This window comes from Neltuma alba, unplaced genomic scaffold (assembly GCF_004799145.2).
Source record: "Neltuma alba isolate B1F8T4 unplaced genomic scaffold, ASM479914v2 tig00003588_pilon, whole genome shotgun sequence".
In the NCBI taxonomy this organism is placed as follows: Eukaryota; Viridiplantae; Streptophyta; class Magnoliopsida; order Fabales; family Fabaceae; genus Neltuma; species Neltuma alba.
Window position 1 is genome coordinate 14,325 of NW_021633343.1, and position 26,788 is coordinate 41,112.

Below are 26,788 nucleotides of genomic sequence, written 5' to 3' on the forward strand. Positions count from 1 at the left end.
TTTGGATCAATTTTGCATGTTAAAGATTTTAAAAATATATAATTGGCATGTGGCCAAATATATAACTGGAAACCAGCCCCCAGTGCATAGAGATAGATTATTGTAGGAATACATATCACTTCTCGTGACTATATCCTCTATGCTTCCGACCATTCAATTTCAGGCTCGTCCTTGCCGTTTTCGTCCACACCCAAAGCCTTCCAAACTGCTTTGGAAGCATCGACGACATTATTACGGCATGGACGCTGGAAATCGTGCTCTTCATCACAGCCTTGTGTGGAGTCACACTCATCCACCACCGTCGCCTTCACCTCCTTTCCGTTGCCGGAGATAATGATGCTCTTGTGGCACCTATTATGTCGTCGGACCCGAACCATCCTGTTGAAAGTGCCACCACCGCTTCGGCGTCGGAGTGATACATGTTGTCGCACTTGATGGCCCTCCGCCGTCTCCGCCTTCCTGAAAGCTGTTCAGGTTAGGATGGCCTTTGTCTGCTCAGTCACCGGCGGCGAACACTGGAAGATGGAATAGCTCTCGCCTTCTGCACAGCACTTTGAGTTGTCGTCTTCGTTGCATTTCCCAGGTGGGGGGTTCTTCCCTGGCAACTTGCCACTCTCTTGGCAGTCATCACCACCTTCAGCAGCAATCAAGCAGCAGCCTATTACAACAATGGAGAACAGGATTGGAACAAGACTTGAGAGCCTTGAAATGCCAAGTTCCATCTTCATCTTCTCATTCGATCTCCTTCACACTGTTCCCACTTAATCGTGTGTGTGATTCCTTCGTTCCATGTGTGTTTGTGTGTATATATATATCTCTATGTATGTATCTATGCATTGATGGATGCATGCATGCGCGGATGTATATATTATACCTCCCATTCTTAATATAAAAATTAGATATAACTGATATGTGAATATTATAAAAATTAATTAAATTAGTTATTTATAATAAATAAGTACTACTCCTTTGGTTCTAAATATAAGACCCCTTTCATAGTGTAATTTAAACCCCTTTCATAGTGTAAATTATACTATAAAAAGGGTTTTATATTTAGAACCGAATAAGTCCTATTTAATAGAAACCTTTTAACATGTACAGTTATAATATAATAGGGATCATATGAGGTAAAAATTATGAATTTTGGAGACAAAATAAGTTAATATTTTATATTTAAAACTAAAAAGAATCTATTATATAATTTTTATATTAAGAACCGGGAGATAGCATATTGTAAGGTATGTTTAAAGGGAGGAGAAAAGTCTTGCATTCACTGTCACCATAGCGTGCTGGACGCTTCCACCATGGAGGACCATTTTCTCATTTCCAAACCTTTTAGCGCGTCATTCAATTAATAGCCAAAAAAAAAATTGTTTTAATCCACCCAATTTAATATCCATTTATTTCTTAAGAAAACTTTAAAAAAAACTCTTTTTATGTAGTCAAAATATTAGCTTTATAACTCGAGTTCAGAGATGACAACACAGAAGAAAAAAGAGTAAAATTTTATAAAGTTTGTGCTTGATGAAAGATGATATTGCGATGGTTGTGAAGTAATGTATTAATGAAAAGCAAATGTGTTTTCTATCCAAATTTATAAATTTTAAAATTCCTTATTGATTTTGAACCAAATTAGATACATTATTTGCATAATTTAATATATTTTCGCTCTTTAATATACAAGTTAGTGGGGTGAATTTGGTCATAAATATAAGATTTTAATTTATTTTGTCTTTCAAATTTATAATTTATTATCCAAGATATCCCATATTGATTACATTTATTAAGGATGTTTCCATCTAACACTGTTTGGTATGGGGTTTTTGAAGGGGAAGGGAGGGAAGTTGCTCCCCTCTCCTTATTTGGCTAGTAAAATTTTTTAGAAAGGGAGGAGAGTTGCTCCTCTTCTTTTGTTTGGTTAAGATATTTTTTAAAGAAGGGAGGGGTTCTTCTCCCCTCATCTTCCCTTCTAGCCTCCCCTCCAAAAGTGGCGTTTTTTGGAGGGGAGATAAGAGATAATATTTTAATTCCTCATATATCTTTTCGATTTGTTAACCCCTAATCAGTCGTAAATATTTCTACATAAGAGAGTTTTCTTGAACATCTAGCAAGAGGTTGTTGAGATAATTGTCTCTACAATTAGTGAGCATTTGTGAATCTTTTTTTTTCCCTCTTATTCTAATTCCAAGAGGCCGTTAGTATTTTCTTTCAATTTCAAGGTCTTTTATTTGATTGAAATCTATTACTTTTGACTTTTTATCTTGATATCCTATAAGTGTATGACTGTTTTCTTGCAAGTCAAAATTGGTGAGTTGCAATATATATATAGTTATATCTTAATAAAATAAAATAGTGAGAAAATTCATTTAAATTTTATGAGGTTAAAATAGTTAATTTTTTATTAAAACAAAGTAAGATATCATTAAAATTGCTCCCTCCCCTCCCCTCCAATCAATCCAAATAGGAGATCATTAAAATATCTTCCCTCCCTCCCCTCTCCCTCCCCTCCCTTTTATAGCTACCCTCTCCTTTCCCCCCTTCTCTCTGTTGAGCCAAATACAAGTAAGCATAATTAAAAAGAGTATGTTAGAAAAAATAACTGATATTTATTACAAATAAGTAACTTTAAAATCAAAGATTGTAAATATATTGAGGCACGTAAATATCAATTTATGAACTTGTGAGTCAGGATTTGTAAAGTCTTCAAATTTTGTCGGCTTCGACATCTTCCAACGGCATCTTAAAAATTTGCAACTTGATGTATATGTAAATAGAAATGACAATGACATGTAAACATTATTAGTTGATATACATGTCCTTTGAAAAAATTAAATTATTTCTCAATAATAATTCTCTAAATTAAGTTTTTTGACCTCCCTTTATTTCTCTTAAAACATAATTTTTCATCTTCCACATCTTGTAGAATACATTGCTATATGTACATAACTAAAATGTAACGGTGTATATAGGTATTCGATAAATTTTAGTAGGAGAAGTTTTAAAAGTGCCTGTTTGAAGATTTTATCAGCAAAATACATCCAATCTATCATCTGTTATGTATAAAATTCGTTAAAATTGATGTGAGGGTTTTCAAAGTTCAAAACTCTGTCACATGAGATGACGTGGCTCAACCCAACATATTGAAGAGGAATTTCTGTCTTTAGGGGTCAACTCAAATAAGTCAAGAACATAATTTAACATCTCATTTTTTAAAAATTTATTTGGGTCTGAATTTTCTTTGATTCATCGCATGACAAGGAGGCCCTGTTGGTTACGCTTATGGGAAAATATAATACGTAAATGAAAACTGTGCAGGGTATTTATTATACTGATATAATCATATTATTCCCCAGTTCTCATTGTTTTAAATGTTTTTTATATACATATGGCATAAACATTAAATTAGATCAATCAACAACAGGGATTACGGAAACAGAATATTATTGCTATCGAAGGTGAATCTGTAGAATTCACAAAGAGAAATCATAGTAAACCATCCCATTCTCGAAATGAATTTACTTCAATGAAAAATCAGAACAACATGGGATGGACTAAAATTCATACTAGAATTTTCATTTTAAAAAATATCGTAGTTCTAGAATAAAACTCGCCTATGGCACGACATGAAATGGATTAACCAAAAGGGGAAGGGAGAGATATTACCCGTTTGATCTGCTTTGACCTTTCTCTCGGAAATTCCTTTGTGGGAACCGGGAAAGCCAAAACGGATGTTTGTTTGGTTGGCCGTGACCGAGAGGATTTTGCTACTCCCTCCGTCACTTCCTCCCTCCGTCTGAAACGAAAGATCTGGTAAAGGTGCGTCAACAGTGGGACTGGGAAATAGGCCGGCCTTTAACGGGCCGCGGGAGCCATTTTACAAAACTCAGTCTTTACGTAGGAGGGTGAGGCCGCACGAAATTTTAGGCCAGTTTACAAAATTTCATTTTTTCAATCCTAAAGAATAGCAACATCATTGATATGATCTTCATTGCTAGAGATAATATTCCTCGGGTCCTTAATATAAAACATATTTATCTAGTTTAATTAGATTAAAAAAGTTAGATAAGTTAGTTAATTATAAGAAATATAATACGCTTTTCTTAAAACACCATAATCATCTTTCTTAATATCATCTCTCTCTCTTTTACGTGATTATGGTTGAGGGAATATTCATAGTAATAATTTAGAAAAAAAATTATAAATAAGAAAAATAGTTCTTATATTTAGGACCAAAATCAACTTAATAATTATGTTCTATATTAAGGACTGGAAGAGTAACACATAAAATATAAATCAAATCATTATCTAAAATTTAAATTAGATACTTTTTTAATTTAAATCATAAATACTAGCAATTAAAAGTGTCAAATTATTATATTGAACTTTAATAGAAAAATATCCATTATCATATAAATATATTTTCTGATTTAAAAATATATCAAATAATTTAAAAAAAAAAAAAAAAAGTCCGCAGTCCTAAACAGGTTAGCCCTTGGCCCTATAGTCGTGAAGATGGAGCCACTGAGACTAACATTTGAGAAGTCGGATATATATTATTTAGTAAATGTCTGGCCAAACTATGTGTTTTGAAGTAGTCCCAAAGTTGTGGAGGATGATTTAACCTATCAAGTTTATCCTCATGAAATTGACTTAAGATATGCTTAAACCACAGCACAAAACTGAAAAAATTCTAATAATCAGAGAACTTAATTGAGAAACATCCTAACCATAAAGATCAAACATAAGAACAAAATACTACCTCTAGTTCTAATTATAAGACATCGTTTATAGATTATAAATAAGGTTTTACAATTAACATCGAAGGAAGAATAAATATATATTTGAAGGATTCCTCTTTATAGCAACGAAAAACACCCTTGTAGGCCAGAAATATCATTCAAATGGGGCTCCTTAATTAAAAATTAACACACACACATGCATAAGCTGATGTGGTACATCATCAAAGGGCTACCCCGCAAGTCCTCAAGCAACATTGAATTTCTAATTAATACAAAAGTATATAATAGTAGGAAGAATTACAATGAGGTTTTAAGAAAAGAAAATAATTGTTAATAAATCCCAATGACAAGTGACCAACATAAACATATTATCATTTTCTATTTTGAAACTTATCATTAAATTCTTTTCAGTTGCTAATGTAAATCCTTTTTTTTTAAACCTGATTGTAATTCTCTCATAATATTGATATACACGAGCAACAATGATGGAGTGTATGTTGAAGTGGTCAATAACGTAACTCAAACACTCAGTTTGAGGACAACTAATTTGAAATATTAGCTGGGAATTTATATATAAAAATTAAAAAGTGTATAAAGGTTTCATTATGAAGTTCGTGTGATAGATTAAGTATGATATTTCAGTATTAGTAAAAGAAAATGTATTAATTAAAACCAAAGGTGTCATCTACGCCAAATCTATAAATTTAAAGAAATTCCTCATTGATTTTAAAAAATTAAAAGCATTATTTGTATATGTGTTTTTAAAAATATATACTCCACTGGTTCTTAATATAGGACTCAATTGTTGAGTTGATTTTGGTTTTAAATATAAGACCTATTTCTCATATTTATTAATTTTTTCTAAATTACTTCTATGGATACTCTCTCAACTATAATCAAGTGGAGAGGGGGTATTAAAAAAATAATTATGGTGTCTTAGAAAAAATGTGTCACATTTCTTATAATTAACTAACTTATTTAACTTTTTTAATCTAATCAAATTAGTTAAATGAGTCTTATATTAAAGATCAGAAGAGTATATAGATATAAAGAGAGAGAGAGACTAAAATAGAGTATCAATTTATGAACATACTCTAGTTTGATTGATTTTAGGAAAAAAAACAGAAAGACAATTCAAAGTCAGTGCTGCCACAATCAGTTTGATTGATAAATGAATGGAATCTTGGAAATTAAATTTTTGTTTTGGGTTTGAAAAGTCTTCAAATTTTGTTAGCTTCGACAGTTTATAATGACCGTCAACGCTAATTAAGTAAACTTTGGTTGATTTACATGTACTCCGAAAATTTTTTGCTTCGCTGGTCCCAAAAGAAGAAAAGAAAATTTTTTATTTCTCAAGAATTTCTTTAAATTTATGTTTTGAGTAGTACTCAATAAGATAATTTAATATTTCATTAATTTATTATCAACTTATTCGGCTGAGTTTTCTCTAATTCATTCTCATTCCAATCACATCACAAAGGCCAGTCTTCTGGCCCATTTGGTTCACTTTTGGAAAAAATAATAATGTAATAGAAAACATGATAAGGTATTCCCCAAAAAAGAAGAAAAGAAAACATTGAATGCCCCATTTGGTGCATTGGAATTGAGGGTGGCGAAATGGAAGTGGAATCATAAAATTGACATGTTTGTTGCAATGGAACCCACTTCTACATGGAACTCACTTCCATCAAATTGATGGAATCAGGTTCCATGGCTTACCCAAGGAACTGGTTTGAGTTCCCAGGAAGTGAGATTTTCTCACGGTTATACCCTCAGTTTTTTTTATCTATTGACAGGTTTGCCCCTCATATTATGACCCTTTTTTCTTCCCTTTCAGCAACCTCTAGTGACGGCACTCCCATTCAGCTCCACCTGCAATGACGACAACGACGACGGAGGACGATGGTGGGGGGCGAGGACGCGATCTACAATCTTCATCGCCTTTCTCTATGATCCTAACCTCCATCTCCCTCAACTTCGTTGCCCAATCTCCTCATCTTGCTCTGTTGCACCCTCCCTCAATCTCCATCATCTTCTTCTTCGTCGACTTCAGATCTGAGAGTGGGAGGTCCCATCTTCTTCCTCTGCAGCTTTCTCCCTCTTTAATCTCCATCTCTTTCTCTGTTGACTTCAGATCTAAGAGCAGGAGGGGAGATGTCGTGATTTATAGACTGAGAGGCAGGGGTGGCAGCGTCATATCTGAGAAGCATCGGTGCCATCGTCCTCGTCTCCCTTCCTTTCCCTCACACAGCTTTTGATTTTCTTGCTTCATAGACCTTGCAATATGTCTTTTCTCAATCTCTTTCTTTGCTTTTTTCCCCTTTTGTGTTGTTGGCTGATATTTGTATTTGGATTTGATTTATATATTGCTTGGATTGATAATTGAGTTTGGATTAATTGTCTAATGGTTGATGAACTATCACCAGCAGTGGACGATTTCTTTCCAGTGGAGTCCGATGGTCATGCGCGAGTGGATGGCCATGACTGTGGGAGTGGATTTTTTCCCCCTACTGAGGGTATTTTAGTATTTTTACAATATAAATTATATTTTAATTAAAAATTATATCCCACTTCCATCCTCATACCAAACATGCTTTAGAACCCACTTCTATTTCTAGTTCCACTCCTTCTACTTCTGTTTTCACTTCCACTTCTATCAAAAACTCGTTCATTGTCCCAAATGGGTAGTAGGGTTACTATACTGACCGATATATATATATATATATATATAATATCATTATTTTTCAGTTCTCAATAAATTGTCATTGTTTTATTTTTATTTTTTAATAAAAAGGGGCATGAACATTAAATTTTATCAAATAAATTTAATTAATACATTATCAAATAGACTTTCATATTCTATACTTTGTTGCATATGTATTATTTATGGGTTAATGTGCAAATTTATCCCAATATTTCAAGATCATAACAATATTATTTTCATACCGTTAAAAATGTTAACGATCAATGCTATCATTTTAATAAATAATATTAACTTTTTAATGATAAGGAGCAATATTATTATAATTTCAAATATTCAAAATAAATTTGCACTCAAAATTAATAAAAAATTTCAGGATAAATTTACACTTTCACGGTTAATTATTTTGTGTTGTGCATTTGTATGATATATTCAAAAGGAAGAGAAAAGTCTTCATTTACTGCCACCATATGGGCATAGTTCATTACAAGAAACTCGTGTGTTTGACGGTTTGAGGTAGCATTTAAATTAGACTAATTCAATACCACGCTTGTTGCGATATAAAAATAAATTTATTAGTTCGTCATTGAAAAACATAGTTTATTTCCATTCGATGTTGGTTATCTCATTTTCTTTCTCATATTATAATAATATATAAATTATTAGATTTGAAGAGATTTTAAAAAAAAGTTGAAAAAGCATTATGTGCCCCACTTCACCAAACCTTATTCTTATTAGTCTTCTCATAAGCGTATCATACGTTTTTGTCGGTCCAAAATTCTTCTGTAACAGCTGGACAAAAAAATGACAACACTATCATACTTTTGACTTTGACTCAAACAAACAATCGCGTCAATTCAAACGAGTAAAGAAGATAATTTAATATTTTTCATTTGTTAACAATTTACTTGGTATAGCTTTCTTCGATTCATTTTCGTTTCAATCACGTCACAAAAGACAAGTCTTCTGTACTTCTACCCTGTTTGGCACGCTTATAAAAAAATAATCCGTCATTAAAAACTTTTTGGAAAAAATACACTAAAATCTCATTTAAGAGAATTAAATATAAAAAAATCTCTTAACATTATTAAATTAATATGAAATTTCAAGAAAACTTATTGCAAGAAATTCTACTTGTTTAAATCTTTTTTTTAAGTATGCATTAATAACTAAAAAAAACAGTGGTTAACAATTTAAGACATAACGATTAACAACTATTACAATAAATATTAATAATACATTTTCTCAGTACATCACAAAGATTTAATACATGAATTGTTAATACATACTGAAATAGTTATTAATAATTGCACCTTAAATTGTTGATGACTTATACTTAAAAAATAAAATGAGGACAATTTAATAACTAAACAAGTAGAATCTCATGCAGTAAGATATTTTCAGAGTTCAAATTAATTTAATGATTTCAAAAAAAAATTTGTATTTAATTCTCTTGAGTGACAACCTTGATCCAATGTTCACAAATTTTTTGGGCATATATTTATGATTGATACTCATATAATCATTATTGCCTATTTTTCATTGTTTGAAATGCCTTTTTTCTAAATAGGGGCATAAACACTAAATTTTATCAAGTAAAATTATTGTTTTTAATTTTCACTTTTCATCTCTAATATCAGACATGTGTTATACTATTTCTCTGTGTGTGTTGTATTATTATCTATTATTTTGTATTGCGTATTATAACGTGTTTGACGGTTTGAGTAATTAGAACCACTGAAAACCAAAATTTTTTTGGGGGGGGATTAACGGCAGCTGGACAATGAAGGATCACTTTGAATATTGTCACTTCCAGACCTTTTAGCTCGCCATTCAAATAATAGCCAAAAGAATTTGTTGATAGTATGGTAATCTCTTTATGTCTCTACCATACTCCTAATATTCAAATAATGTTCAAATTGAGTTACTTTTTCTAAAGAGTATGTTATAAAAGATCTCTCATATTTGACTTTAAGTTCTTAATTGAAATTTTTGTTTATTTGGCATAAAATAAAATTATCAAATGGATCTGCCTCACAAAATTCCATATTTCTTGACCATATTAGTGTTATATTAGATTATATATGAACACTAATTTTCATAAATTTTCAGAAAAAGTTGAATCAACATTCCATCAGGCATAAATGTGGCCATGTACGTGTTCTTTACGCCTTTTATTGTTCTTTTGATTCATTTTCATTTCATCAATCAATCACAAAGTCAAGTCTTCTCTCCCGTTTGTTACGCTAATGGAAAAACAATCCTATAATTGAAAACTTTTGTAGGGCATTGATTATACTGATATAACCATTATTCCTGCATTCTTATTGTTTCAAATGTTTTATAATAAAAATGAAGGCATAAAAATTCAATTTTATCAAATAAAATGATTTTTCCCCTTTCATCTCTAATTTAGTCGAGAACTCTTATGAACGGTTTCATGCATAGCTTATATATTTGTATGATTTTATTCAAAGGGAGGAGAAAAGTCTTACTTTCTCTATCACCATATGGATATAATAATTATTCCCTCTTTTTCATTGTTTTAAATGATTTTTTTCCAAATAGGCGTATAAGCATTAAATTTTATCAAACAAAATTATTTTTTCATTTTCCCTTTTAATTTATAATATCAAACTTATGGTATACTATTTCTGTGTGTGTATATACTCAAAATCAAAATTTTGGGACAAAAATGAATTAATGGCACCTGGATAATGAAGGACCATTTTGAAATTTCTCACTTCCAAACCTTTTAGCACGCCATTCAAATAAAACTGAAAAAAATCTGACAAAAAAATAATGCCAATTTTTTTTGGATAATATGGTAATCTCTTATATTTCTCCCACCCTCTTTGTATTCAAATACTACCTCTGATCCTTAATATAATATTTAATTAATTTGTTTGAGCAGATCAAGAAAGTTAATCAATTACCTTAATATATTTATGTTTATCTTGTTACTTTTATAAATTAATATATAATATAATGATATACATAAGTATTTTAGAGAAATTATATAACATGTAATTATGTAACTGGGTCTTATGTTAAGAATCAGGATAGTAATTTTGAAATTTAATTGCTTTTTCAAAAGAGTATGTTATAAGGTCTCTCATATTTCACTTTGTTCAAGTTCTTAATTGAAACTGTTTTTTATTTTAGCATAAAATATAATTATCAAATTGAAAATTGACAGACCTCACAACATTCCGTATTTCTTGACTATATTAGTAATTATTAAATTACATATGAACACTAATTTTCAAAACGCTTCACCACAAATTTTTGGAAAAGTTTAATCAATGTTCGTTCAGTCAAGCACGTTCGACGTGTTGCCAGGACCATTTGTCTAGTCAAGTGAATATTTGAATTAATTTATTTTAAGTGATTTTATATTTTCAAAATAAGTATACGAGAGGAATATTCTGTTGTAAAATGTAAAATAGATTTTTTTTGTATATTCTCTTAATAAGTCTTTCTTTTTTTTTCCTCCAAGGAAACAACTTTTTTTTTTGGTAGCCTCTACCCCTCTTTCGATATATATGATATAATGAACTTATTTTTATTTTCCTTAATTATAGAAATTTCTATTCCATTTAAAAGATATACGTAATACGTAAGCCTTCTGCAAAATAAAATTGGGTAGCACAATTTTTTCTTTTATTTTTAATATTTCATTTTCAACGACCATGACAATACTATTAATTACTACTCATTAAATAAAATTAGTTTAATTATTTTTTGCAAAAGTAATTTTTTTAATAACTTGCTAGTATACAGGCCCTTACCTTGCGAATATTATTCTATATTAAAGCTATAATACAAAGAAATATTATATTATGAGTAAGGGCTACAGTGATGTTATGAGCAAATCTGTTTGTCATGACCAACATGTCAGTGAATGTATTACGCGTTAAATAATAGAAATAAAAGACTTCACTTATAATTCTGTTATGGTAGGAAAAAAAGGCTTATAATTCTATTTACAATTAGGAATTATAAGAATTAAATACACAGTGTACTAAAATTAATTTGTGTTTACAAGCCCAAAGTTTATATACTGAAACCAACCAGTTTTTAATGGTGAGAATATTTCATGTTAGTTTTTTTCAATCAATTCTGATTATATTTTAGTTCCCATCAAATTCTTCAATCCAAGTTGGAAGAAGAAAGTGACTTGAGCCAGCAATTACTATGACAAACCTTTTATCATGCGTAGCTCTGCCTATAAAAGAAGCCTCATATGTTAGATACCATATCCTTCACTCCTTGATATTCACAGCCTTCTAACTTCGCTACATGGCGTTTCGAATCACCATCTGTTTCTGCTTGTTCCTTCTTTCTCCTTCCCTTTCTTCTCTCAACCCCCCATTATGTAATTCTCATGATTCCATTGCGCTTTTTCATTTTAAAAACTCTCTCTCTCTTGATCATTCTGCTTCAATGGAGTGTGATGAGTTTCATGGTGATGATAATAGTTATACTATACAGTTTAAGAACTCATCTTACCCAAAGACAGCTTCGTGGGGAAATGATTCAAACTGTTGCTTGTGGGATGGGATCACGTGTGACTCCATGTCTGGTCATGTGATTGGCCTTGATCTTACTTGTAGTTGGATCCAAGGTCAACTCCATCCAAACAATAGCCTCTTCCAACTTTCTCATCTCCAAACACTCAACTTAGCTCACAACAATTTTAGTGGGTCTTTGATATCATCTCATTTTGGTGGTCTTTCCACTCTGATGCATCTAAACTTAAGCTATTCTACTTTTGCTGGTGAAATTTCTCCTAAAATTGCAGAATTGTTTAAGTTGGTCTCTCTTGATTTGTCTATGAATGGATTTGAAGGGTTGAGTTTAAGACTTGAACCATCCACTTGGGAGAAGCTTGCTCTAAACATGACTGATATGAGAGAACTTGTTTTAGATGATGTAAATATGTCTTCCATTGCACCAAGCTCCTTGTCTTTGAAGTCGCTTAATATTTTGAGTCTTAAACGTTGCAAATTTGACGGGCCTATTCCTACAAGTTTTGGAAACCTCACTCAATTAACTGATTTGAACCTTGCAGAAAACAATTTTAGTGGTGAGCTTTCATTTCTTTCAAATCTTCAAAGTCTCACTTCATTGGACCTCAGTGGCAATTATTTTAATGGTCTCTTACCAAATTCCATAGGCCATTTGAAGTCTCTTGATTTTTTGGGTCTTCAAGAGAACCAATTTCATGGGCCTATTCCTACAAGTTTTGGGAACCTCACTCAATTAACTGATTTGAACCTTGCAGAAAACACTTTTAGTGGTGAGCTTTCATTTCTTTCAAATCTTCAAAGTCTCACTTCATTGGACCTCAGTGGCAATTATTTTAATGGTCTCTTACCAAATTCCATAGGCCATTTGAAGTCTCTTGATTTTTTGGGTCTTCAAGAGAACCAATTTCATGGGCCTATTCCTACAAGTTTTGGTAACCTCACTCAATTAACTGATTTGAACCTTGCAGAAAACAATTTTAGTGGTGAGCTTTCATTTCTTTCAAATCTTCAAAGTCTCACTTCATTGGACCTCAGTGGCAATTATTTTAATGGTCTCTTACCAAATTCCACAGGCCATTTGAAGTCTCTTGATTTTTTGGGTCTTCAAGAGAACCAATTTCATGGGCCTATTCCTACAAGTTTTGGGAACCTCACTCAATTAACTGATTTGAACCTTGCAGAAAACACTTTTAGTGGTGAGCTTTCATTTCTTTCAAATCTTCAAAGTCTCACTTCATTGGACCTCAATGGCAATTATTTTAATGGTCTCTTACCAAATTCCATAGGCCATTTGAAGTCTCTTGATTTTTTGGGTCTTCGGGGTAACCAATTTTATGGGCCTATTCCTACAAGTTTTGGAAACCTCACTCAATTAACTGATTTGAACCTTGCAGAAAACAATTTTAGTGGTGAGCTTTCATTTCTTCCAAATATGTCAAGTCTTACTTCATTGGACCTCAGTCAAAATTATTTTAGTGGCTTGTTGCTAGATGTGTTCGGAAACCTTTCAAATTTGGAATTTCTTCATTTCTCTGACAACAAGCTACAAGGTAATTTTCCCGTGTCAATTTTCACCCTCATAAATCTTTCTCTTTTGAGTCTATCATCAAATAACTTGAGTGGCTCTGTTAATTTTTACCAATTTTCCAAGCTTCAAAATCTAGAATATCTTGATCTTTCAAGCAACAAGTTTCTCTCACTTATCTCTGATAATAATCTTAACTACACCATTCCTAATCTTGAGTTCTTACATTTAGATTCTTGTCATATCATTATCCTTCCGAAATTCATTGGCCTTCCAAATTTGTTGCAATTGCATCTTGATGGTAATAAGTTGCAAGGTCTTCCTGAGTCAATTTTTGGTTTCCTAAATCTTTCCCATCTAAGTCTGTCATCAAATAATTTGAGAGGCCCTATTAGTCTTCATCAATTCTCAAAGCTTCAAAATCTAGAACATCTTGATCTTTCAAACAACAAGTTTCTCTCACTTAGCTCTAATAATGATGTTCACCATACCATTCCCAATCTTACACTGTTAGATCTGTCCTCTTGCAACATCAATGACTTTCCTAAACAATTAGGAAGCCTTCAAAATTTGAAGTGGTTATATCTTTCCAATAACAAAATTCATGGAGATATTCCCCAATGGTTCAATAACGTAGGGAATGGTTCTTTGGATGCTTTGGATCTCTCTCATAATAACTTGACATCAGCTAAACATCTTTCAATGAGAAACTTGAGGTTTCTTGATCTCAGCTTCAACTTGTTGCCAGGAAATCTCCCAATTCCATCCTTTGATGTTGAATTCTTTTCAGTGTCCAACAACAAATTCAATGGACACATTTCTTCCTCATTTTGCAATGCAAGCTCACTTGAGATACTCATCTTATCCCACAACAACTTGTCGGGCCACATCCCAAAGTGCCTTTTTGCTCTCCCAAATCTTGAGAGTTTAGATCTGCATATGAATAATTTTGTCGGATCTATACCAAACAATTTTTCTAGGAGCAATTATTTGGAATCTTTGCATTTGAACAACAATCAATTTGACGGACGGTTGCCTTTGTCTTTGACCCATTGCAAGCAATTACAAATTTTAGATGTGGGAGCAAACAAGATCAATGACAAATTTCCCGATTGGCTTGAAGGCTTACCGGAGCTACAGGTACTCATTTTAAGAGATAATAAGTTCTACGGTGCCATTCATAGTTCCAACACCAAACATCCTTTTCTCATGTTAAGAATTTTCGATGTTTCCAACAACCGTTTTACAGGATCTTTGCCAATAACATACATCAAGGAATTTAAAGGAATGATGAATGTTGACTTTGTTTCAACCACACTAGATTACTTGGAAATCCGTAATGTACCTTATCAGTATCAAGAATCAGTGATGGTCACATTGAAAGGTGTTGATTTGGAGTTGGTAAAGATCATAACTACATTCACATCCATTGATTTGTCAAAAAACATGTTTGATGGAGAGATTCCACATGTTATTGGTGAGCTGCATTTACTCAAAGGGCTTAATCTCTCCCACAACAAAATCACTGGTCCGATTCCTCAATCCATTGCAAACTTGACAAACCTAGAATCGTTGGATTTATCATCAAACTTGCTTAAAGGTGAGATTCCTCTTGCACTAGCAGATCTCAACTTTCTCGAAGTTTTGAATCTTTCACAAAATCAGCTTGTCGGAGAAATACCAACAGGTAAGCAGTTTGATACATTTTCACAAGATTCTTTTGAGGGAAATTTAGGACTGTGTGGATTTCAATTGTCAAAAGCATGTAACCATGATGAAGGAAAATTACCACAACCAACTTCGTCAAGTAATGACAAATTTGGATTTGGTTGGAAACCAGTGGCTTTGGGATATGGATGTGGGATGGTGTTTGGAATATTCATGGGTCAAGTTATTTTCTTAACTGGAAAACCTAAAGAGCTTGTCAGAATTTTTCAAGCCAGGCCTAAGAAACAAGCAAAAAGGACAAGGAAAAGAGCCCATCAGAATCAAAGAGTGAATTAGGCACAAAATGTGGCTTCGTGTGATATATTGCGTCATCTTTTTTTCCATGTTTCCACTATGGTTATTATTTCATGTTTCTTAAATATCTTGTCAGTGATTGGAATGTAATGTACTGTATATTTTAATGCAAGTTATTGTCTTTCCCTTTTTTTTAAAAAATGAATTTCAAGTGATTTGCCTTCATTTGTATGCTATGTACTATTTGATCATCGTGTGAATAAAATTTTCCACGTATTAGCAACTTTTTTTCTTTCTGGTACAGACATGTCATCAACTTATGTTATTTGAATTAATTATCAACCATTCAACCTTTCTCATTTAATTAATGATTTAAAGAAACTTTTAGTTTGTTCGTTGTTCTATTAAAGGATTTTAGGTTTTTATAAATATGTGAAAATCACTTTCTACTTCCAGACTTTATGATCGATATATGATTGTTCAGAATAATGCTGCAAGCAGGAATTTAAAATAAGCAAAATGATTTTATTTCAAATTTTAAACTCTCAACAATTTTTTCTTGTTTTTGCCAAACTCTTAAAACTGAAAATATGACCATGCAAAACACGAGCCTCAATTGCTTTATTACTTAACGTTAACATTCAACTAGGCTTGTCCTCTCATGAAAACCTTGGGCCTAAAAGCATTTTAGCCCATTAACAACATCGTGACCCCTTTTTTCGTAAGTTCATAAATTCTTCTGTTCGTTTTTTTACCCCTTATTCGCATTGAGAGAAAATTAGATTAAAAAAATATGGAGAGAAATCAGTTTTTTTTCTTACTTGGATATGAGAGAAAATATGAGAGGAAGGAACCCCTTGCTTGGATTAAAATAAAATTAGGGAGGAAAGAAAACTAGAGGGGAAAATATAAGGAGAAATGAGTTTTCTAAATATCAATGTAATGAATTATTTCAGAATCGATCCTAATTCAATTGATCCTCATCCTAACAAAATTCATTTAATTGATACATGTATCCACCAATTCATCACAGGCACAAGATTTTAGGATTAGATAGGAGAGAAAATATGGGAGGAAGAAAAAGTGAGAAAAAAAAAAGATAGACTCCATATCTCATTTTCTCTCCAAATATGGAGAGACTCAGGAAGAAAAACAAGATTTTCTTGATTGTCCCTCCTCTCTCTTTCTCTCACATTTATGTTCTTTTTATTATATTTAAAAAATTATTCATTTTTTTATTTTTTAATCTTACAAGAATATTTTTTATTAAATAATTTGCTTTTAAAATATAATACTATGAAAATATATATAAACCAAATAATTTGATTTGAAATTATTTGACGACGCTAACGTTAGTATAATATTCCTATTGCAATATTTAATTTGATTTAATTTTAAATATGATATATTTTGATAAGGGTATTTTAGTTATTTAGGTATTTATTCATTTTCTTTCCCCCTATTTTTCTCTCATCTATCCAAGCAAGATGATAATAACATCTTCTCTCTAGTTTTTTGATAACATCTTCTATTTACTTTTTCCTTCTCTCTATTCCTCTCCTGTTTTCTTTCCTCCCAACTTTTCTTCCCATTGAAGCAGAGTAGAAAAGTGGGGGAGAAAATAAAATAGGCCACGCGTCTCATTTGCTCTTCAAATTTTCTCTTTATATATTGAGGGGTCTGGGAAGAAAAATAAGATTTTGTGACTGTCTCTCCTCTCTTTTCCTCTCCATATTTATTTTTTTATTATATTCAAAAGATTATTCACTTTTTATTAAATAATTTGGTTTTACAGTATGATAATATGAATATATATATACAAACCAAATAACTTGATTTTAAATTACTTGATAATGTTAATGTTAGTATAATGTTCCTATTGCAATATTTAATTTGGTTTAATTTTAAATATGATATATTTTGATAAGAATATTTTAGTTATTTAGATATTTGCTCATTTTTTCACTTCTATTTTCTCTTGTCTATCTAAACAAAAGAGATAACAACATCTTCTCTTTAATTTTTCCTCCTCCCTATTTTACCAGTTTTGTGTTTTACTGTTTCATTTGACATCATTAAAATCCAATAAAAAATAAGGGTCAATGAAATATTTTAAATACGAAAGAGGACAAAAAAAAAAAAGTATAACAAGTGCTTGAACCCGCCAATTTCTCCCAAAAAAATAATTTTCAAGTATGTATTTATATATATATATATATATGTCTATCTATATATATAGAAGCTCATTCATACATTTTTTTTGCCCTCATTTTCCTCCCAATTTTCAAATCCTTCAAAAACTTCAACCAAGTTCATTCAAACAATCAAATGGTCATAATTAAAAAGAGGGTCTTAAATGAAACCGTTCAACGAGCCGTCATACAAGGGCATCCCAAATTATGTGGTGAATGTATCTTTTAAAAATTCGTATGTACTTAGAATATAAGGTGTTAAATTGGAAAACCCTCGGGTAAAAAAAATGGAAGACCCAAAAATATACAAGGTGTTGATTCAGCACAACTTACCTGGACAACTAGGGGTTCCGAAAAAGTTGGGGCATGAGTCTTTCTTTCTTTGTTTTTTTTTTTTTGGGATACATGAGTCTTTCTTTATAAGGCTTGTTTTATTTTTAATTTTTGTAAAGTTTGTGTGAGAGGATGCAAAGAATTGTAGAAAAAATAACAGAAAGGGACGTTTTTCAATATTCTTGCCATAGTTGTAAATGTAAGAGTTAACTCTTAAACTGATATCTCAATATCTTTTGTCTCTAAAATTTATAAAAAAATTTTAAGTTATTGATTGCATATTAAAGAGAATTTTTATTGATGAGATAATGACCAAAAGGATACTTTGAAAAATTAAAACATATTTATTGCAAATAATTAATTTAATAAATTTGTTTGATATATATATAAATAAGTGATTTAGCTTTACCATTTTGGACCAAAAGAAATAGTTCTTAATATAAGAATTATTTAATTTTTATTTTGATATAAATATAAGACTCCAATTTATTTTATATCTTATATATATCCATTTTTTAAGGGTAGTTCTTATAATAATGGCTGTTCTAGCTAATACACTTGATTCACGGGAATATTTTAGAAAAGACAATATCTATTTATTACAAATAACTAACTTAATTATTTTATTAATCTACTCAAATTAATCAACTAGCTCTTATATTAAGAATTGAAGCTAGTATTATTCTCTTAAGCGGTTATAAACCTTTGAATGTTTTATGATGGGAATATTAGCCAAATGCAAAATAAGATTCCCTTGTTGTATTTCAATATTAGCCAAATACAAAATTAGCGACGGACTTGTAACAGAATTTAGTGACGGAATAAGATTCCATCACTAATCCTTCTCTAAGTTAGTGATGGAATAAAATTTCGTCACTAATCTTTCACTAATTTAGCGACAAAAATTTTCCGTCACTAAATTCTATTGCTAATTTTAGTGACAGATTTTGTGATGGATTAAAATTCCGTCACTAAATTCCGTTACTAATAGGCTATTTTTTTGTACTCTATAGAGAGAGAGACAAATAAAGTATCAATTCATGAACATAAGCTAGTTTGATTGATTTTAAAGCAAAAAAAAGAAAAAGAAAAAAAGACAATTCAAAGTCGGTGCTGCCATGATGAGTTTGATTGATAAATGAATGGAATCTTAGAAATTAAATTTTGGTCTTGGGTTTGAAAAGTCTTCAAATTTTGTTGGCTTCAACAGTTTACAAGGTCGACCGTCAACGCTAATTAAGCAAACTTTGGTTGATTTACATGTACTTTGAAAATTTTTTGTTTCGCTGGTCCAAGGGAAAAAAAAAGAGAAAATTTTTGTATTTCTCAAGAATTTCTTTAAATTTATGTTTTGAGTAGTACTCAATAAGATAATTTAATATTTCATTAATTTACCGTCAACTTATTTGGCTGTGAGTTTTCTTTAATTCATTTTCATTTCAATCACATCACAAAGGCCAGTTTTCTGCCCCATTTGGTCCGCTTTTCAGGACAAATTTACACTTTCACCGTTAATTATTTTGTATTGTGCATTTGTATGATATATTCAAAAGGAAGATAAAAGTCTTCATTCACTGTCACCATATGGGTATAGTTTATTGCAAGAAATTCGTGTGTTTGATGGTTTGAGGTAGCATTTAAATTAGAATAATTCAATACCACACTTGTCATGATAAAAATAAATTTATTAGTTCGTCATAAAAAAAAATAGTTTATTTCCATTCGATCTCATATTATGATAATATATAAATTATTAGATTTGAATAGATTAAGGGGTGTTTGGGTAAGAACAAAACCATGGTTTCAGAAGTGCTTTTACGGTATACGAAGTAAATATGTGGAGGAGTTTGCTTCAATTTGCAGAAAAGTGCTTCTGAAAAGTGATTCTGAGTGTTTCCAAAAACCCTCTAAAAAAGAATTGAAAAAGCGTTATATGCCCCTCTTCACCAAACCTTATTCTTATTGGTCTTCTCATGAGCGTACCATACCTTTTTGTCGGTCCAAAATTCTTCTGTAACCGCTGGACAAAAAATTGACAGCACTATCATAATTTTAACTTCAACTCAAACAAACAAGCGTGTCAACTCAAATGAATAAAGAGGATAATCTAATATTTTTTATTTGTAACAATTTACTTGGCTTAGCTTTCTTTGACTCATTTTCGTTTCGATCACGTCACAAAAGACAAGTCTTCTAGCCTTCTACCCTATTTGGTACGCTTATGAAAAAATAATCCGTCATTGAAAACTTTTTGAAAAAACTACGTTAAAATCTCACTTGAAAGAATTAAATATAAAAAAATCTCTTAAAATTATTAAATTAATATGAAATTTCAAGAAAACTTATTGCAAGAAATTCTACTTGTTTGACTCTTGTTTTTTTTTTTCTTTTTAAGTATGCATTAACAACTAAAAAGACAGTCATTAACAATTTAAGACGTAACCATTAACAACTATCGCAGTAGATATTAACAACACATTTTCTCAGCACATTACAAAAATTTAATGCATGGTTGTTAATAAATACTGCAATAGTTATTAATAATTACACTTTAAATTGCTGACGACTTATACTTAAAAAAATAAATTGAGGACAATTTAATAATTGAACAAGTAAAATCTCATGCAATGAGATATTTTGAGAGTTCAAATTAATTTAATGGTTTCAAGAAATTTTGTTTGTATTTAATTTTCTTGAGTGACAACCTTGATCCAATGTTCACAAATTTTTTGAGTATATATTTATGATTGATACTCATTTAATCATTATTGCCTATTTTTCATTGTTTGAAATGCCTTTTTTCTAAATAGGGGCATAAACATTAAATTTTATCAAGTAAAATTATTGTTTTTAATTTTCCCTTTTCATCTCTAATATCAAGCACATGTTACGCCATTTCTCTTTCTCTGTTTATCATCATTATCTATTATTTTGCATTGTGTATTATAACGTGATTGACGGTTTGACTAATTAGAACCACTCAAAACCAAAATTTCGGGGCAAAAAGAATTAACGGTAGCTGGACAATGAAAGATCACTTTGAATATTGTCACTTCCAGACCTTCTAGCTCGCCGTTCAAATAATACCAAAAAAAAATTTGTTGACGGTATGGTAATCTCTTTATATCTCTGCAATACTCCTAATATTCAAATAATGTTCAAATTGAGTTACTTTTTCTAAAGAGTATGTTATGAAAGATCTCTCATATTTCACTTTAAGTTCTTAATTGAAATTTTTGTTTATTTGGCATAAAATAAAATTATCAAATGGATCTGCCTCACAAAATTCCATATTTCTTGACCATATTAGCGTTATATTAGATTATATATGAACACTAATTTTCATAAATTTTCAGAAAAAGTTGAATCAACATTCCATCAGGCATAAATGTGGCCATGTACGTGTTCTTTACGCCTTTTATTGTTCTTTTGATTCATTTTCATTTCATCAATCAATCACAAAGTCAAGTCTTCTCCCCCGTTTGTTACGCTAATGGAAAAACAATCCTATAATTGAAAACTTTTTGTAGGGCATTGATTATACTGATATAACTATTATTCCTGCATTCTTATTGTTTCAAATGTTTTATAATAAAAATGAAGGCATAAAAATTCAATTTTATAAAATAAAATGATTTTTCCCCTTTCATCTCTAATTTAGTCGAGTACTCTTATGAACGGTTTCATGCATAGCTTATATATTTGTATGATTTTATTGTATATAATACTCCTTTTTTCCTATTTATAAGGTATAGAGAAAATTCTTATTTGATCTCATTTATAAGATGTATTATTAAATTTTTCATATGAATACATAATTCTTTTTGCAAACAAATTTATTTTATGTGCCATTTATTATTGTGTAGATTTTATTCTCATATGGTATAATGTAAATAAAATAGGGACAGAATAAAAAATTTATTAAATTTTAAGATAAAGTGAATAATACTTCTAGTTCTTTAATATAAGCGTTAGATAACTAATTTATAAATATTAAAATATTAGTTGAGTTAATTATTTGTAATCATATATTGTCTTGCCTAAATACTCTAGTTAATCATGTGCATTAGAGTCGCTCTATCTTGGAACCTTTAACATGTGCAATCACAATAAGAATTACTTTGAAGAAAAAAGGATAAATATGATAAACAAAAAAGATTATGGTCTTATGTTTATGATCAAATTAAATGTACAATTAGTTTTTATATTAAAGATCGAAGGCAGTAATGTTTAAGGTTTTTTCCTTCTATCTCAATGAAACATGTTAAATATGATTTTATAAATAAGATCGGAGAGTATATATCTCATAATGAACTTCAAAATTTTGACCTCTTAATAAAAATATTTCGAATTTAAGGTTTAATAGGAAATTAAGTACATGATTCATGTAACGTAACGTGTTTATACTTACACACGCAAATATCAATTTATGAATTTTTGAGACAAATTGTTCGATTTTAGTTTTGGATTTGTGAAGTCTTCAAATTTTGTCGGCTTCAATACTTCCCAATGGAATCTCAGAAATTCACCACTTGACACGCTTATAATGGACATTGACCCGTAAACTTTGGTGGACAAACGTGTTATTTGAAAAAAAATTGTTTCTCGATAATTTCTTTAAATTTATGTTTTCGCCTCCCTTTGTTTCTTCAAACAGAATTTGGGTCTTTCGTACCACAATACAATACATTGTTGTATGTAAATAACTAAAATGTAACCGTATAGTTATTGAAAAAATTTTAGGATTTTACGGTTAAAATTGATGTGAGGATTTTCGGCCATACATTGATCATAAAGTATTAGTAAGGGTCTCCAAATCGGGAGAAGAACATTTTCACTAACTTTTCTCTTCATTCTCTTTTCACTTAATGTCTCTGCCGTTATATTAACTTTTAATGGTTGAAATCCGAAACTACATAAAAACATTATTATAATATTAAATATAATAAAAAATTTAGCATTGCAAACTATTCACATCAAATTTTAATACTATAAATTTATCTATCTATTTTATTGTTTAATATTTAATATTTAATATTATAATAACATTTTTACTAAATAAATGTCACATGTTAAAGTGAGGAGGGAAATTAGTGAAGATGTTCCGCTTCCAAAGCTTTGCGACATGGGGTCAACCCGACATATTGAAGAGAAGAATTTGTGTCATAAAGAGTCAACTCAAAAGGGTCAAGAAGATAATTTAATATTTCATTTTTTAAGAATTTATTTGGCTCTGCATTAATTTTTTTTGTTTCCCTTTCATTTCAATCATAATTAATTGGCAAAGGCAAGTCTTTTGCGCCGTTTGGTACGCTAATGGAAGAGTGATCTGTAAATGAGAACTTTGTGGATTTATTATAGTGATATAATCATTATTCCCCATTTCTAATTGTTTCAAATATTTTTTCTTTATAAATAGGGGCATAAACATTAAATCTTATCAAGTAAAATTTTTTTTTTTTTAATTTTCCCTCTTCATTTCTAATATCAAATACATCTATGATTTCTTTGTAAAATTGGGTCAACGTCTCCAATTGAAAATTTTATTAGTGAAAAAGACTTAAATGAAAGTACCGATATTTTGTATGTACAGAATTTGCAAAGTAAAAAATATCGGTGCTTTTTGTGTATAAAAAATTATTACGTTTTTCACACAAATAAAATTTTAAATGGAAGATCTTTTTTCCCAATTTTCTCATACTTGTATGGGTATTATTTTGTAACGTGTACTGTAAGGTATGTTCAAAGGGAGGAGAAAAGTGTTACTTTCTCTATCACCATATAGATAGCTGGCCAATAACAAGAAATTTATAACTTGTTTAACGGTTTGAGCGGCATTGAAGTTAGAACCATTCAAGTCCAATTGATGATAAAGAGTCAGTGAGGGTCGAGGAAGCAACTGAAATGAGTGGATAAGATAATTTAATATTGTTTTTTTTATTTGTTAACAGTTTTCTTGGCCGTGGGTTTTCTTCGATTATTTTTCATTTCAGCCGCATCGCAAAAGGCAAGTCTTCTTTACCCCAAAAAAGGCAAGTCTTCTTCCCCGTTTGGTACGCTTATGGAAAAAAAATTCGCAACTGAAAACTTTTTAGGGCACATATTTGTTATATATATTGATATAATAATTATTCCATCTTTTTCATTGTTTTAAATGATTTTTTCTAAATAGGCGTATAAGCATTAAATTTTATAAAAAAATTATTTTTTTCATTTTCCCTTTTAATTTATAGTATCAAACTTATGGTATACTATTTCTCTATGTGTGTATACTCAAAATCAAAATTTTGGGACAAAAATGAATTAATGGCAGCTGGACAATGAAGGACCATTTTGAAATTTCTCACTTCCAAACCTTTTAGCACGCCATTCAAATAAAGCCGAAAAAAATCTAACAAAAAAATAATGCCAATTTTTTTTTGGATAATATGGTAATCTCTTATATTTCTCCCACCCTCCTTGTATTCAAATACTACCTCTGATCCTTAATATAAGATTTAATTAATTTGTATGTGCAGATCAAGAAAGTTAATAAATTACCTTAATATATTTATATTTATCTTGTTACTTTTATAAATCAATATATAAATGTAATGATATACATAAGTATTTTAGAGAAATTATATAACATGTAATTATGTAACTGAGTCTTATGTTAAGGATCAGGATAGTAATTTTGAAATTTAATTACTTTTTCAAAAGAGTATGTTATAAGGTCTCTCATATTTCACCTTGTTCAAGTTCTTAATTGAAACTGTTTTTGATTTTAGCATAAAATATAATTATCAAATTGAAAATTGACCAACCTCACAAAATTCCGTATTTCTTGACTATATTAGTAATTATTAAATTATATATGAACACTAATTTTCAAAACGCTTTGCCACAAATTTTTGGAAAAGTTTAATCAACATTCGTTTAGTCAAGCACGTTCGACGTGTTGCTAGGACCATTTGTTTAGTCAAGTGAGTATTTGAATTAATTTATTTTAAGTGATTTTATATTTTCAAAATAAGTATATGAGAGGAATATTCTGTTGTAAAATGTAAAATAGATTTTTTTTAAAAGTTAATTCTCTTAATAAGTCTTTCATTTTTTTTTAATCTCCAAGGAAACATAACTTTTTTCTTGGTAGCCTTCTTGGTAGCCTCTGCCCCTCTCTCAATATATATGATATAATGAACTTATTTTTATTTTCCTTAATTATAGAAATTTCTATTCCATTTAAAAGATATACGTAATACGTAAGCCTTCTGCAAAATAAAATTTGGTAGCACAATTTTTTCTTTTATTTTTAATATTTCATTTTCATTGACCATGACATTACTATTAATTACTACTCATTAAATAAAATTAGTTTAATTATTTTTTGCAAAAGTAATTTTTTTAATAACTTGCTAGTACACTGTGTATTTAATTCTTATAATTCCTAATTGTAAATAGAATTATAAGCCTTTTTTTCCTACCATAACAGAATTATAAGTGAAGTCTTTTATTTCTATTATTGAACGCGTAATACATTCACTGACATGTTGGTCATGACAAACAGATTTGTTCATAACATCACTGTAGCCCTTGCTCATAATATAATATTTCTTTGTATTATAGCTTTAATATAGAATAATATTCCCAAGGTAAGGGCCTGTATACTAGCAAGTTATTATGACAAACCTTTTATCATGCGTAGCTCTGCCTATAAAAGAAGCCTCATATGTTAGATACCATATCCTTCACTCCTTGATATTCACAGCCTTCTAACTTCGCTCATGGCATTTCGAATCACCATCTGTTTCTGCTTGTTCCTTCTTTCTCCTTCCCTTTCTTCTCTCAACCCCCCATTATGTAATTCTCATGATTCCATTGCACTTTTTCATTTTAAAAACTCTCTCTCTCTTGATCATTCTGCTTCAATGGAGTGTGATGAGTTTTATGATGATGATGGCTACACCTCTACTATACAGTTTAAGAACTCATCTTACCCAAAGACAGCTTCGTGGGGAAATGATTCAAACTGTTGCTTGTGGGATGGGATCACGTGTGACTCCATGTCTGGTCATGTGATTGGCCTTGATCTTACTTGTAGTTGGATCCAAGGTCAACTCCATCCAAACAATAGCCTCTTCCAACTTTCTCATCTCCAAACACTCAACTTAGCTCACAACAATTTTAGTGGGTCTTTGATATCATCTCATTTTGGTGGTCTTTCCACTCTGATGCATCTAAACTTAAGCTATTCTACTTTTGCTGGTGAAATTTCTCCTAAAATTGCAGAATTGTTTAAGTTGGTCTCTCTTGATTTGTCTATGAATGGATTTGAAGGGTTGAGTTTAAGACTTGAACCATCCACTTGGGAGAAGCTTGCTCTAAACATGACTGATATGAGAGAACTTGTTTTAGATGATGTAAATATGTCTTCCATTGCACCAAGCTCCTTGTCTTTGAAGTCGCTTAATATTTTGAGTCTTAAACGTTGCAGATTTGATGGGCCTATTCCTATAGGTTTTGGGAATCTCACTCAATTAACTGATTTGAACCTTGCAGGAAACAATTTTAGTGGTGAGCTTTCATTTCTTTCAAATATTCAAAGTCTCACTTCATTAGACCTCAGTGACAATTATTTTAATGGTCTCTTACCAAATTCCATAGGCCATTTGAAATCTCTTAATTTTTTGGGTCTTCAGGAGAACCAATTTCATGGGCCTATTCCTACAAGTTTGGGAACCTCACTCAATTAACTGATTTGAACCTTGCAGCAAACAATTTTAGTGGTGAGCTTTCATTTCTTTCAAATCTTCAAAGTCTCA

General features: G+C 30.6%; 2 protein-coding genes and 1 pseudogene across 2 annotated transcripts; 2 read left to right on the plus strand and 1 right to left on the minus strand.

Moving 5' to 3' along the window:
- Nucleotides 1-137: 137 nt before the first annotated feature.
- Nucleotides 138-773, minus strand: LOC114741955 (putative ripening-related protein 1; annotated as a pseudogene).
- A 10,969-nt stretch (nt 774-11,742) lies between these two features.
- Nucleotides 11,743-26,719, plus strand: LOC114741962 (receptor-like protein 43). Its single transcript, XM_028930205.1, has 2 exons — nt 11,743-11,974; nt 25,986-26,719. The coding sequence occupies exons 1-2, from the start codon at nt 11,743-11,745 to the stop codon at nt 26,717-26,719; spliced, it is 966 nt and encodes a 321-aa protein (XP_028786038.1).
- On the plus strand, nt 13,806-15,646 carry LOC114741953 (receptor-like protein 9DC3). The gene has a single exon (XM_028930198.1). It carries the CDS (start codon nt 14,200-14,202, stop codon nt 15,499-15,501), a length of 1,302 nt encoding a protein of 433 aa, XP_028786031.1. The 5' UTR covers nt 13,806-14,199; the 3' UTR covers nt 15,502-15,646.
- Nucleotides 26,720-26,788: the final 69 nt, after the last annotated feature.